At 41.1% G+C, this 14,417-nt stretch overlaps 1 protein-coding gene across 1 annotated transcript in view; it reads right to left on the bottom strand.

Annotated features, from left to right (window-relative positions):
• Positions 1-14,417, bottom strand: part of csmd1b (CUB and Sushi multiple domains 1b) — a 2,043,836-nt gene that overhangs the window by 235,930 nt on the left and 1,793,489 nt on the right. The window contains exons 46-49 of the mRNA XM_078213588.1: positions 11,775-11,920; positions 5,346-5,426; positions 3,221-3,334; positions 883-1,071 (exon numbers count right to left, since the gene is read on the bottom strand). Of these exons, the coding sequence (XP_078069714.1) occupies positions 883-1,071; positions 3,221-3,334; positions 5,346-5,426; positions 11,775-11,920 (530 nt within the window). The remainder of the gene's footprint in view (positions 1-882; positions 1,072-3,220; positions 3,335-5,345; positions 5,427-11,774; positions 11,921-14,417) is intronic.

Raw genomic sequence — 14,417 nt, 5'->3', positions numbered from 1 at the left:
GTTCTTTCCTACTCTCTCTGTATTCCTCCAGAGCTCCATCTGTTTTCAGTTGCCTGGACCTAACATACGCCTCTCTTTTCTTTTTGATCAGATCCTCAATTTCCCTGGTTATCCACGGCTCTCGAATCCTACCTTTCCTATCCTTCCTTTTTACAGGCACATGCCTGTCCTGCAGCCTTATCAACTGTTCCTTAAAAGACTCTCACATGCCAGACGTGAACTTACCCCCGAAGAGATCCATCGATCCCTTTCTTTCACTAAGTGAGTGTCTCTCAATGGAATGAAGCTTTAACTATTAGCCTTGAACAGAGGGATAAGTAGAAGTTTTCAACCAGCAGCACGAGAACTCAAGCTGAAATGTTTTTTTATTGGAAGCCAGTGGCCTAGCAATTGGTTTGTGTTGGTCTGCTGCTGTGAATGGGGAGCAGGAACTTATTCTTGAAGTCATGTTATTGGAACTTGGTTCGCATTTACTATAGTCCACACCTCCAAGGTGTCCACAGGCAGAGTACCAGTGAAAGAAACTTTGGGCCAGTGGCCAGCAGCCCTCAGGTACGTCTCAGGGGATTATATGATTATAGGTGGCTGGGGTGGTCGTGTGTGCGTGTGGGGGTGGTGCTATGTTTGTAGTGCATGGGGTGGTGTGTGTGGCTGTGTGGGTGTATGCAGATGCATGTGGGCACATGTACATGTGCATGTGTGAGAACTGGAGCGGTGTGGGGAGGAGCACTGCTGCCCCATATTCAACTGAGTACATTTCACCTTTTTGGGAGCAGCATTGGTTCGTCTACAAGTAGACTGCCTTCTGGCAACCCAATTTAGTCAGGCTTAACAAAAAATTATTTCATTAAACTACCAATTGATAAAAATTACTTTTCTTACCGTCAAATATGCTCAGCTCATCAAACTGCTTTTCACTTTGAAACACCTCCACGTAAAGAGTAATATTGTACCGGGATTCCACTCGAATGGTCCAGGAACAGGTTTGGAAATTAGGATAATTTTCTGGATATCCTGGACTTAAAATGACTCCCGATGAGGCTCTGCGAATTTCATTCACAGGACACTGTGCTGAAATTTTAAAATACAGATGGAGTTCTGATTATTGAGAGAATGCTGGAGCGCAAAGAAAATAAAATTCAGATAGCCTCATCCATAATTTTTACCTGAAACTGAACCTGAGTTTGTTTCAGGAATGACATTCCCAGAGTTTCACTTGACACTTCTTGCTATTGATGGTAGAAAGGGCAGAGCTCTCTTCTGGATATGTAAAAGGACTTCCTCAATTCATTCCTACACAGAATCGTAGAATCCCTACAGTGCAGAAGGAGGCTATTCGGCCCATTGAGTTTGCACTGACTTTCTGACAGAGTATCTTACCCAGGCCCCCTCATCCACCCTATCCCGGTAAAACCATACATTTGCCATAGCTAATCCATCTAACCTACACATCTTGGGACACAAAGGGGCAATTTAGCATGGCCAACCCACCTAATCTGCATATTTTTGGACTGTGGGAGGAAACCGGAACACTTGGAGAAAAGCCACGCAGACACGGGGAGAATGTGCAAACTCCACACAGACCGTCACCCAATGCTGGAATTGAATGCAGGTCCCTGGCATTGTGAGGCAGCAATGCTAACAACTGTGCCACTGTGCCGCCCAGCTCCTATTTTTAAAATTATGATGCCAGGTGCTAGAATTGTCCACTTTAGGAGAGTTCCTCCATATCTACCCGATTGAATCTTGCTGTCATTTTAAAATCCTTTGATTAGAACAACCCTCCTGACTGAAATAGCAACCAAATTTTAGGCAATGGTATCTTATTTAACGCTTTAAGCTCCAGTGTGATTCTGGTGAATTTGCTCTATCCACTTTAAGGCCACATAGCCTTCCTGAGGCTGCAGTGACCAAAACTGAATATCTTGCACCAGAGGAGGTGTGACTCGTATTCTATAGCTGGAATGTTCCGACTGATTTTGCGAACAGAATCTTCTGGTTTCGCCGACAACAAACCATCACCCAGTGGTGGAGGGGGGAGGGGGGGGAATAAAACAGGAAACTCCTTTGACAGTGGCTCGAGCAGAAGATCCTGCTGCCTTCCAATGATGGCCTGCCTTTACTGCCTTGACATACAGCGGGTGGCATGGAGAATCCCACCCTATATACTGAAACATCGCTTCTTTTGAATTCCAATCGTCTTTGGAAAAAGCAATATATTCAAAATTTCCCTCATTTCTGTTTAAAGCTTTGCTTTCTCGCTTCTTCCCCTCAAATCTCATGTGAAATCATGGTCATTCTTACTATTAAATTGTTGGCTAATTCTGCTTTGTTATTTTTCAATAACTCCAATATAGCCTGTTCCCTTGTCAGTTCTAAAACATTAATCCCATATTCTGCCCACATGTCTTGTTGGTCTGTTCCTCACACTCTCTGACTTATCAGTCAGATTCATACGGAGGCAGTGGTTGAGAGACTGTCACTGGAGAACCAGTGGGAGCTCTGCTCTTTCAGCGAAGGCCGGCCACATCATGTGTCACTCGAGCACTTAACCGGACAGCAGCAGGCCTTCCCCCTGGGATCATGGACACAGAGGCAGAGGTCCTGTGCGCAGAACTCTGTTGAACTGCAACTGCTGCTGATACGTTGCCCATCGGAGGCCTACGATTGCCGCTGGATCCCTGGTCTCCGGGTGGAAGTGGGAGGGTTGGTTTCAGCTAGAGAGTGGGGCTAGCATCAAGGGCAGAGAATGGCTCTCAGTGGGCTTTCCACTACCACCCCTCCCCCCCTTCCCAATGCCGGGATTCTCAATCGGGGTGAGCTGTTTCTGAGCCCCCAGGAACTCCCACACAGGTCTGTTTGTTGTGCTCTCCACATGACAAGCCTTCCTCCCTGCCTGTTAACACCAGCAGCAGCAGAATAACGCCCATAAGTGGACATTAATTGGCCACTTAAGGGCTAAATTAGTAATGGGGTGACAAGGCCACCAATGGACCTTCTGACTCTGTACCTAATCAGAGTAGAAGTAGGAAGTGGACAGGGATCTTACACCTTAGTCTCCTGCTTGATTAATGCCCCTGTCACCTCGCCACATGGGAGGGCCAAAGATTCTGGCCACATTGTGGATGTTCCCCCCCACCACCCTGCCTTATTTACCCTCTTTGTTTATGGGCAAATTGTGGTTGGTAAAGAAATCACAGCTTCATATGTAATCCCTTACCTTCACAAGATGGAGGGTTCCCTTCGAACTTCAGTTTTGTTGATAGTCTGCATGTCATGAGTTCGCTGCCAACAAGTGTGAATCCAGGGGGGCACTGGTACTTGACAATGTCACCTGATAAGAGAAAGAATGAGCATTTATAAACACCTTCCACAACCTCAGGATGTCGCAAAGCCAATGAAGCAGTTCTGAAATGTGGTCACTGTTGTAATACAGAAAACATGACAGTAAATTTGTACACAGCATGTTCCCACAAACAGCCATGAAATAACTGCTCAGGTCATTTCAATTCTTGGCGCACCACCTTTAGGAAAACATGATTGAAAAGTAGACAGAAAACACAAATATTAATCATTTGTTTTACCTGGCCCATCCCACACTTTGATGGAGTGATGGCATTTCTTGCATCACAAGAATACAGTGACATAAGAACATAAGAAATAGGAGCAGGAGTAGGCCATCTGGCCCTTCGAGCCTGCCCCGCCATTCAACAAGATCATGGCTGATCTGAAGCGAATCAGTTCCACTTACCCGCCTGCTCCCCATATCCCCTAATTCCCTTATCGATCAGAAAACTATCTACCCGTGATTTAAACAATGCACATGATGTGCATTGGATATCAAGTCACCAACATGCAAATTGCATATTTATTTGTAAGCTCTCCAATTTTAGGCATTCTCTCCATGTATGCATGGGTTTTCTCCCACACTCGAAAGATGTGTGGGTTAAGATTAGAGGGGTAAATATGTGGGATCACAGGGATAGGCTCTGTAGGGGTTGCTTTGTTTGAGACTCAATGGGCTGTAGGGATTCTATGATCAAAACACGAGTCTCATCATTCCTAAAGCCCCACACTGTCTCCAGATGTGTGGCAGGGGAATAGTTCCACCAGCTCATTTGCTCCATTCTCAACCCAGTGAAGGATGTCTGCTGTCTCCTTCGTAGGATTCTCCAGCCAACCATCCCTGTGACATGGGATCTGGTGAGACTGGCTACTGACATCAGCTTATTATCCCACTGCTGCTCGTGATGTCAGTGCAGGGTGGGACAGGAATGTAAGAACTGCACATTTGTCTCTGGTGGGAAATTTTCATCAGCATATTAGGATATTATTAAACGAGAAAGTGTGCAGAAACGATTTACTAGGATGCTACCGGGACTTGATGGTTTGAGTTATAAGGAGGTTGGATAGACTGGGACTTTGTTCCCTGGAGCATAGGAGGTCTAGGGGTGATCTTACAGAGGTCCATAAAATAATGAGGGGCATAAATCAGCTAGATAGTCAACAACTTTCCCAAAGGTGGGGAATCTAAAACAAGAGGGCATTGGCTTAAGGTGAGAGGAGAGAGAGATACAAAAGGGTCCAGAGAGGCAATTTTTTCACACAGAGGGTGATAAGTGCCTGGAACAAGCTGCCAGGGGTAGTAGTAGAGGTGGGTACAATTTTGCCTTTTAAAAAGCATTTAGACAGTTGCATGAGTAAGATGGGTATAGAGGGATATGGGCCAAACGCAGGCAATTGGGTCCAGCTTAGTGGTTAAAAAAGTGCAGCATGGACAAGTTGGGCCGAAGGGCCTTGTTCCATGCTGTAAACCTCTATGACTCTGAGCATTTAAAATGTTGCAGATCTGTGGAACTGAGTTTTGGCCAATATTCTGTCCCACATGAAACCCACTCGCATGCACCCCCACAATCTATTATTCCACCATACCCACCCTGGTTAACAAAGTCTGGGCAAATTTCATCAGATACAAATTCATTATCATAAAAATTGAGCAAATTTACAAGTCATGCTCATTTATGTTGCTGAAATTTTCTCAAAAATCGTTTCAGTAAAAAGGAGGAGGCAAGTGATACCGTCTTTTTTAAAATTTACAATGGTGCAAAGATCAGTGAGAAATATATGTAATCCTTTTGAACCCTTGGTTCTCAAATTCACTGAGAAAAAATTGATGATAAATCTAACAGATTTCACCACATATGAAATTTATCTTTTTTTATCTTGTTGTATTTCAGCACATTAGGCAGTGGGCATCAGATTTAAAAGGATAATTTAAGGAAACATCTGAGTCGGGGCACAATAAAAACCGGTGAAACAAATGAATCAATGATACTTGCGCTGACCTATTTCGTGGTCTTCATCCTCAGTCAGTACTGCAGCCAAAGGAACAATTGGGGGTTGCTGGCACTTCTTGAGCCAGTAGGCTGGAAAACAATTGTGATTTGAATCACTTACTTAACAATTAAGTCAACTCGATGTATTTTATCCAATTCAAAATATATTAATTTACAGGCTAAGTTCATGTAGGATTTGTCTGATTTTGCTGGAACATGCTTGACAAGATCATTTTGAAGCTACCTCACTTCATTCACACAGGCCTGCTTTGCATTGCTTGCTGGCAATTCTTATGAAAAGGTAATGAGGAATGAATCAACTCACATTATATTAACACCTTTCACAACCTCTCGAGGTCCCAAGACATTTCACAGTCAATTAAGTAATTTCACTGCATAGTTGCAGAAAGGATATAATAAGAACCTAACAAGTAGGAGCAGGTGTAGGTTACTCTGCCATTTGAGGTATCTCTGCTCCTTCAGTGAAAATGATAAATGCATTTATTTCTGGAGTTTAGAGAAATGTATCAGCTAATTTGTACAGAGCAAGCTTCCACAAGAAATATGAAATAAATGACAAAATAATCATATTCAGTGGCATCAGTTGAGGGATATATATTAGCTGGACACTGCGAGAGTTTCCCTTTTCTTCCTCAACAAGTGTCATGGGATCTTGAACAACCTCAACTCTCTGACGTAGGGTTTGAAACCATGACTCAGAGATAATCATGCTATCAACAGATGATACTTGTTAAGTTAACTCTTGAAGATTTTATCAGTTATCTGAATGAAGGACAGCTGAGATTGAATGGAATACAAAACATTGATCTCCTGCGAAAGAATGGAAATAAGAAATTGAAGTATTTTTCTTGGACACAAAGGCAAACAGCAGTGATAAAATTGCACACCGCATAGATGATGTCAAAATAGCTCAGAGAAGTATACATAATTTACGAACATTCAAATCAGCCAAGTTAATAGTTATCATTAACAGAATGGCTGATCAAGAATAAATAGAATATCAAAATACATGCCTGTACTTGGGGACAGGGTGACATTTTGGGTCACCCTTAGGTATCTGTTTGAACAGAACTCAGATATTTGGAATAACAATTTTCTTCCTTTGCCTGCCACAAGAGTCCTGAGACAAATTAATTTGACAGCTTCAGCTCGAGGCAGCATGGTTCCAAAATAGAAGAAAGGAATCATCTTATTAGTTGGAATTTGAGTTTGGCTACAGCTGTCTTATAAAAAAATACCAGTGCACATGTGGGTCAGGATCTTCTAGCTTTTCCTACTGGCGTGGTCTTCTTGTCCCGCTGAGGGTGAACCCCCCGTGGCGGATTCCCCAGCGGTGGGATAGGCGAGCCACACAAAATGGCATAGATATTGGTGGGACCAGAAGAATAAAGTAAACTTGTGATTGAAGATATGGTGGAAGAGATAGGTTTTAGAAAGCTGGGGAGGATACTGAGAAAGGTATCAGCCCTCTTTGATGATACTCTCTCTTTCTGAGCCTGCACATTTCTCTCAATCCTTCCTCACATTTCCATTTATCCAAGCAAAACTTTTTAAATACTCCTCTTTTTTAACATTCATTTACAGGATGTGGGCATAGCCTGCAAGGCCATTATTCAGTGTCCATCCTTAATTGCCCTTATTGTAAGGGCCATGAAAAAAATTTCTGTCTTAAAAACTGTTTTTGTTGTTTTGTTTTTCCTTGTAGTATTTGAAGAATTTCAAACAGTGAAGCATGCAGAGCTGTCAATAAAAATGAGATTTTAAAAGTCAGTATGCAAGGGGCCAAATCAGCAGTGATTCTGGGATTTAATGAGAGATTATTGGTGTACATCCTTTTGTGAGAGATAGGATAAATGCCACAGAGTATATGGAAGGGAATAGCTGAAGAAGGTGGTAAAAACAACATTCGAGAAACTGAGACTTCAAACCATACAGACACAATCAGATTTTCAGATGCAAAGTGTGAAGTGGATCAGCTATGCTGTTCAAAATTTAGTTCAAGGGTGAACAGCCCAAAAGTGATGATTCAGGCCCCTTCTGAATGATTATCCAGGAAGGAAGGAGAAGCCAATCCTGAGGCATGAGTGTTGTGATGGCTTAGAAAAATAAAGGACCTGCATTTACATAGTGTTTTCCATTTCCTCAAGGCACCCCAAGACACTTCACCGTTGATACATTACTTTAGACATGGACTCCCTATTGTTTTGGCACAGTAACATCATGGTAATATTATCAAACGAGTAATCCAGAGGTCCAGATTTCACTTTTAAAAATTCTTTCATGAGATGTGGGCATCACTGCCCATCCCAAATTGCCCCTTGAACTGAATGGCTTGCTAGGTCATTTCCAAGGGGTAGTTAACAGTCAACCACATTGCTGTGGGTGCAAAATCACATGTCGGCCAAACTAGGTAAGGACACCGTAACGACCACATGATTTTCTTCTCCAAAGGACTTTGGTGAACCAGATGGGTTTCTACAATAATGGTTTCAGGGTCATCATTAGACTTTAAATTCCAGATATTTATTGCATTCACGATCTGCAGTGGTGGGATTTGAACCCGGGTCCCCAGAACATTACCCTGGGCTACTACATTAACCTTGTTTAACTAGGTTACTGGATTACCAGTCCAGTGAAGATCCCACTATGCCAACATCTCCCCTTGTTTGTGTTGACTCTTGTATAGTAAGTAACTGGGATTTTGTATGTCTTCTAGTTAAAAATAAAGTTACTGGGGCCTATATCTATATTGTAACAACATACAGTTCTGGGCCAAACACTTTAAGACAGATGTGGAGATATTCGAAGGCAGAAAGAAGAGTTGGACAAATTTTTGATAGACAAGGGCATCAAGGGGAGACAGACAGGAAAGTGGAGTTGAAACCAGAACCAGATCAGCCATGATCATCTTGAATGATGTGCAGGCTTGAAGGGCTGAAAGGCCCACTCCCATTCCTAAGTCTTATGTTTAAAGAGTGAGTGCAAGGAAGATTCATGAGAATGGTTCCACATTTGAGGAACTCCAGTTGTGTGGATAAATTAGAGAAGCTGGTGTCATTCTCTTTGAAGAGAATACTGAAAGGAGACTTGGTAAAAGAAAACATAAAGGATGGGCCACTCTCAATGGGATCCACCCCTGTCAGCTGGAAACCCACGATGGAGTATACTGTCAGTAGGACCATAGGGGTCTGGATAGAGTAGATGGTGAAACTGTTCACATTGGTGGAAGGATTGAGGACACTGATTTCAGGTGATTGACAAAAGGACCAAAGCCAACATGAGGAAAAACTTTTTATCTTTGCACACTGAAGTAACTCATTGTCTTTTGCCTTTTGCTATAGAGTGTACCAGTCAGTATTCCTTTCTATTTACTAATACTATGCCTTTGAGCATTCGTAGATAGTAGCAGTATAATTTACCTTGGTCAACAATGTAAGCAGAAACGTTAAATTAGGAACAGCAGAATGTACTTTATATCCACACTAACTTTTTCCATGTATCAACAACCTAAAAAAATTACCATTATGTGCCAATATTTTGAGCTATCATGCAGCATTCTGCAACAGTAAGGCCAAGAAGCTGTGAACCTTAGTTCCATCACCTACAGATTCTACAGATTTAAATATGGAATCTACTGTTGCTAATATTAGAAGGTGAAGATTCAATGATTTGGGAGAATTATTTCAAGTGAACCGCTTTTATCCCATGCCCTTTGTGTGAATTTATTTTCAATACAACAGGATTTAACAAAATGCCGGTGATTAAATTAAATCTACACTACCTAATTAAATGTTTTCAATGAACAATATGTTCTCAGGTTGTTGCGTAGGAATTTGTTTTACAATGTACAGATGCTAACATTCATTCAGTTTGACTCTGACATGGTTCAAAATGGCAAAAAACACATTTTTATTATTTTTTATTTTCAAAAGGCAAGAAATCTTACATAAACCACGAAGAATAATTGGTATAAAGTTTCATCGCGGCAGACATTTTCAAAAGTTTTTTCTTGTTCTCAAAAGATTTTGCGGTTCCCCTCCATCAAGTTATTGATTCATTTCTGAGCTTTGATTCCAAGTGCACCAAATAGCCCATGATACCGCACCATGGACATTATTCAGTGGACAGCTTTAGTAGTTAGTGTTACCATGTTTAGCTGTGAAACCAATTTCACCCTCAGCCAGCATCCATATCACTCAGAAACTGATTAGGACTAGGAACCCTGCCCAGATTTACCCTCCATATGTTAAATTAGCTGATTTCAGCTCAGCTCATATTCTGACTGTCACATCAACAGAGATTAGCTAATCCAATATACAGCAAGAATTAACATTTTCTATATAGGTCAACTATTCATGGGATAAATTCAACTTGGTCATAGGTTGAACAATTTTGGAAAATCTGTACAACTATAGCAAACCTTAATTATAAGGTGTTGGTCATCCAATCTTTACCAAGTGTCACTGGTGCTTGGAATGCTGGTGTTGGAAGGATCTGACCTTGTTCAGTAAAACAAGGTTAGCTTATTGAATACTGCACTGGAGTTTCAGGTTGTTGCTTGTAACATGCTGGATGCAAGGGATGGAGAAAGTGACAGGGGGGTAGATTGTGCAAATAAGCTGAAAATTTCAGCACTACAAATGATTGCCTTTTCAATATTAATAACATTGTCTAGTTTGTGCGGGGGTGGGGGGGGTGGGACAGGGGGACTGGGGGAGGGGGAAGTGAAGGGTCAAAAGGGCAGCCAACAAAGGTGGCATAGAGGGCTGAGAAGAGGAAGCAGAGGTAGGTGTAGCAATGTTCAAGCATTTCATTTCAAATAGGGGAAGGGTCCTCCATATGTTTTGATTGGGGAGGAAGCTTTAATGAGCCTTGAGCACAATTCATGCACAGGTTCCCAGTGGATATCATGCTCGGCATCCAGCATTGGTATTCATTAGGTTTCTCAGTTGTGAAATCCCTCAGGTATCTGCACTCTAAAACATTAGGTGCCTGCTATTGAGTTATCAGCAGGTAAAGGGGAAGTGGTTTCATCATTAAATAAAAATGTTTAAAAATATATAAATCTGGGTTGTTTTTCGCAAGTCAGGTACAATGGCATACTAGTGAGATTGCTGTATTGTCCATATACCTTGTGCATGGTAGTGGACAGAGTCAGACTGCATTAAAACATAATAGCTTACACACACAAATAGTCTTAACAGGGATTGTCTTTGAGTCATAGAATCCCTACAGTGCAGAAGGAGGCCATTTGTCACATCGAGTCTGCACTGACCACAATCTCACCCAGGCCCTATTCCTGTAACCCCACATATATATATATGCAACCCTGTCTTTAATGAAGAAGAATCAGTGTTAGGGAGAAAGAACCAAATAAAGAAAAGAAAAATTAAATAAGTTATAACCAGCTTGGATGTTCAAATCCTATGGTCTGCAAAGGAAAGGGGAAGGGAGGGATTGGATTATAATATTATATATTTATTATTTTTATGATATATTATATTATTATTATATCCCTGAGCTGGGAGTGGGAGACAGTGTGCCAAGTCTAAATTGCAACACCACTGAGTATGTAGAAAAAATAAAGAATGTTTCTGTCATAGTTGCTTTTATCGTTAGAGTTTCAGAAAGAGCTGGAATACATAGTTGCTCTTTTAGCATCTATGTAGATAAAAGATGAGTTAATGTTCCAAGTGCAACAGTCTATTGGAATTACAGAAATAGCAACTGTGTGTGTGCTTGTTAAAATGTTCAACAGTTTTAGAGATCAGTGTAATTCAGAAAAACAATGACTCTCGCTGTACTCATAAAATTGAGGCAAAAATCAGTTTAGGGTTGAAAAGAGCACTGTTATATCAGATGCCAAATGTTCTCTTGGGCCATGGTCGGGAACGGAGAAGTACATTGGTAGAACTTACAGACTTAAGATTGTGGAGCCCAGAATCCGTATAACTATGCAGCAAGGAAAAAATGCAGGTTAAAACTTAAGAAACATTTTAATGCTGCCAATGGCTGACCGTGGAATCTGACAAATACTCCTACCAATTGTAGGTTGAGACACTTAGTTTTCTGGAGGCTCATGCTCTTGTCAGAACAGACCCATTCAAAAGAAGATTAAACCCTGCAATTTCAAGCCATGCATCATTATTTTTTTTTACCTTTGGGCAAACGGAGATAAGAATATGAATTTTCCATCCTAATATAGTTGCACGTCTACAAAATATGGCATCTGCATGATTCGACTTTTACTTAAAGAAGAAATATGGAGGTTCAAGGCTGTTGGAACACTTCATCCCGAGCAATGTCATCCCTTGGTGTAAATAATACTTTCTAAAAGGGCCTTCTAAAGAGTTTAATGTGCAAATGTTCAGAAAGTCTCTTTTAATTCATTAGCATGCATTACTGAAACAAACTGACCGTGAAAATTGAGGACAAAGAATCCCCCTCCGGAGAAGTCACTGTGAAACTTGATAAGGACCTGACTGGTGGAGCTGTAAGCTGATTCCAGAGCTGTATTGCCACTGAAAATGCCTAACTGAGGAGCAGTCTGGTCAGGCCCATCCCTGTGTAATGAAAGAAGACAAGTGTGTCTGAAAATTAGTTCAGGAATAAAATAATCAACTTTAACGACTGATTATACAGACTTACTGTTTTGTTTTTAAGCTGCCACGACTCAGTTATCTATTGAATAATATTTGCAGAATTATAGCAATGGTAATATTAATTTGCTGTAGCATATCATCCACATGTGCATAGCTTTGCACATTAAATCCATGCAAAGCACATTAAATCTCCAGCAGAAAGAAAAACCTGTGTTCTTTTTTCACAGTCTCAAATTAGCAAGCTCACTGTACTGATTTTCTGGACTAAAATCAGAAAAGCCTTCAAATGATCCACGTGAAAACAACTGCATAAAAGTTTGCTATTTTAGCCAATCATAGCTATTTCTGAAAATCCGTACTGGCCTTCATTATTTTGAAAATATAGCCATAGAACAACATTTATTAGCTAATAAATCAATTAAGTAGTTCTGTTTAAAATTATTAGTTCCCTATATGATGCTCCATACAATTACATTTCTTTCCGATACCATCCATATTCATTACCTGGAATGTTGTGCTCCTGTATTTCACTTGCAAAGCAGATCAATAATGCATACATGGTCTCCAAATGTGAATGTTCTCTATAACAAGGGCTCGCACAGATGGTGAGTCCCAGTACGTTCTTTTTTACAAAGCGAATTTCCTCTGCATTCCCAATCCCACACCGTTTTTGAATGGCCCTTTCATGAGTTGGGAAGGCCTTGGATGCAAAGTGCACACACATCTCTTCTGAGGTCGGGTCACCATTGGAGAACTATAGAAAATTTGAATTTCCTTTTTCCGACTATTTTTGTCTCTGGTGTGACTTTTAGATGCTCTTAAAAAACTGTCAGCCTTGAGAGTTTGTGATCACTGAGGGAATCAGGAACATTTTGCCAAGTGATCAATGTTGTATGCTATGGCACCTTCAAATATCACTATCAAATTCTGTATTGTAATGTCTGTGCATTTTTAATGCAATGATTGATCACAATGTTCTGTCCTGCAGAGTTAAGTTGAACATTAGATTGCCCAGCAGTGTCCAAGTATTTTTTAAAATTCACTCATGGGATGTGGGCGTCACTGGCTGGGCCAACATTTATTGCCCATCCCTGAGGGCATTCAAGAGTCAACTACATTGCTGTGGCTCCGGAATCACAAGTAGGCCAGACCAGGTAAAGATGGGCGATTTCCTTCCCTAAAGGACATTACTGAAGCAGATGGGGTTTTACAACAATCAACAATGGTTTAATCATCATCATTGGACTTTTAATTCCAGATTTTTTATTGAATTCAAATTTCACCATCTGCCGGGGTGGGATTTGAAAACAGGTCCCCAGAGCATGATCCACGGTCTCCAGATTACTAGTCCAGCGACAATACCACTGTCGTCACTGTCTCCCCATAAGTGTTGACATATATTATAGTACTTTCCCAGTGGAGAAAAGTGCATGCTAAATTATAGAAAAAATATGCTAGCAAACTCTGTCATGTTTTGGACTGCAATTTAAATGTTCAAAAATCTTGTATTTGAAAAAAAAAGAAAATGTCCTGTTGCTGCAACTTTAAAAAAACACTCAATTGATTAACAGAAAATCTGCTTCAAAATGGAAATATAACACCATTGGAAGCATTTGGAGCTGCAAGCTAATGTTGAGATAGCTGTGGCCATTATGAATACTTGGCTGAGCTCTGAAAGTTGATGGAGTACTCAGCTCAGCAGATGATCTTTTGACACAACTGCTCAGGGGAAAGATTGACAGTTTATGAGGTTGTAAAATACAATCGGCATTTGCACCTCTCGACATAATTGTTTATTTACACAACATGATGGGCACTTAAGGAGATTTAACTTATTTTCTAGATGACTATTTTCTTCACTTTTCAGTCTGACAGATGTTTAAATAAGAGTTTTATTAGTTCCTTACGGGTTTACGTTTTTCACCTGCATTTAGAAGAATTTCCATTGCTATTCCATGGTTCTCGAGGGCTGTACATCGTGGATATTGGGTGAGCATCTATGGAGGATGCGTGAGGGTCATGGAGGGGACATCAGGGTACGTGGGGGAATGGGTGATATATGAGCGTATGGGGACATGTAAGGGAGTAGGGATATGTGGAGGCATAAAAATAATGTTGAGGGCTGGGTTGCTGCTCCCAAGAACTGAGGCGGGCCTTCTAATCAGCCCACCTCAGCACTCGTATTTATCCTGTATTTCATCATGCTTTGCAAAACTCAACCCCCACCTGCATTCATCTCTCAGGGAGAAAAATAGCAGGAATGAAATTCAGAGGTGGGCTCACATTTCGGAGCTTGGAAAGTGCTTGACTCATGTTTCACAGGCCCAAGAGGAAAATCTGTTACCCAGTCTCCCAGAGTAGCAGAAGATGATGAATGGCATTTAAATATCAGGAATACCATTCCAAATTCAAGAAAGGGGACCGATTGGAAATCATCTTGTGAATTTGGAATACCCAG

This window comes from Mustelus asterias, chromosome 5 (genome assembly GCF_964213995.1).
Source record: "Mustelus asterias chromosome 5, sMusAst1.hap1.1, whole genome shotgun sequence".
NCBI lineage: Eukaryota > Metazoa > Chordata > Chondrichthyes > Carcharhiniformes > Triakidae > Mustelus > Mustelus asterias.
The sequence above is the reverse complement of the archived record's forward strand: the minus strand, read 5'-3'. Positions and strand labels throughout refer to the sequence as shown.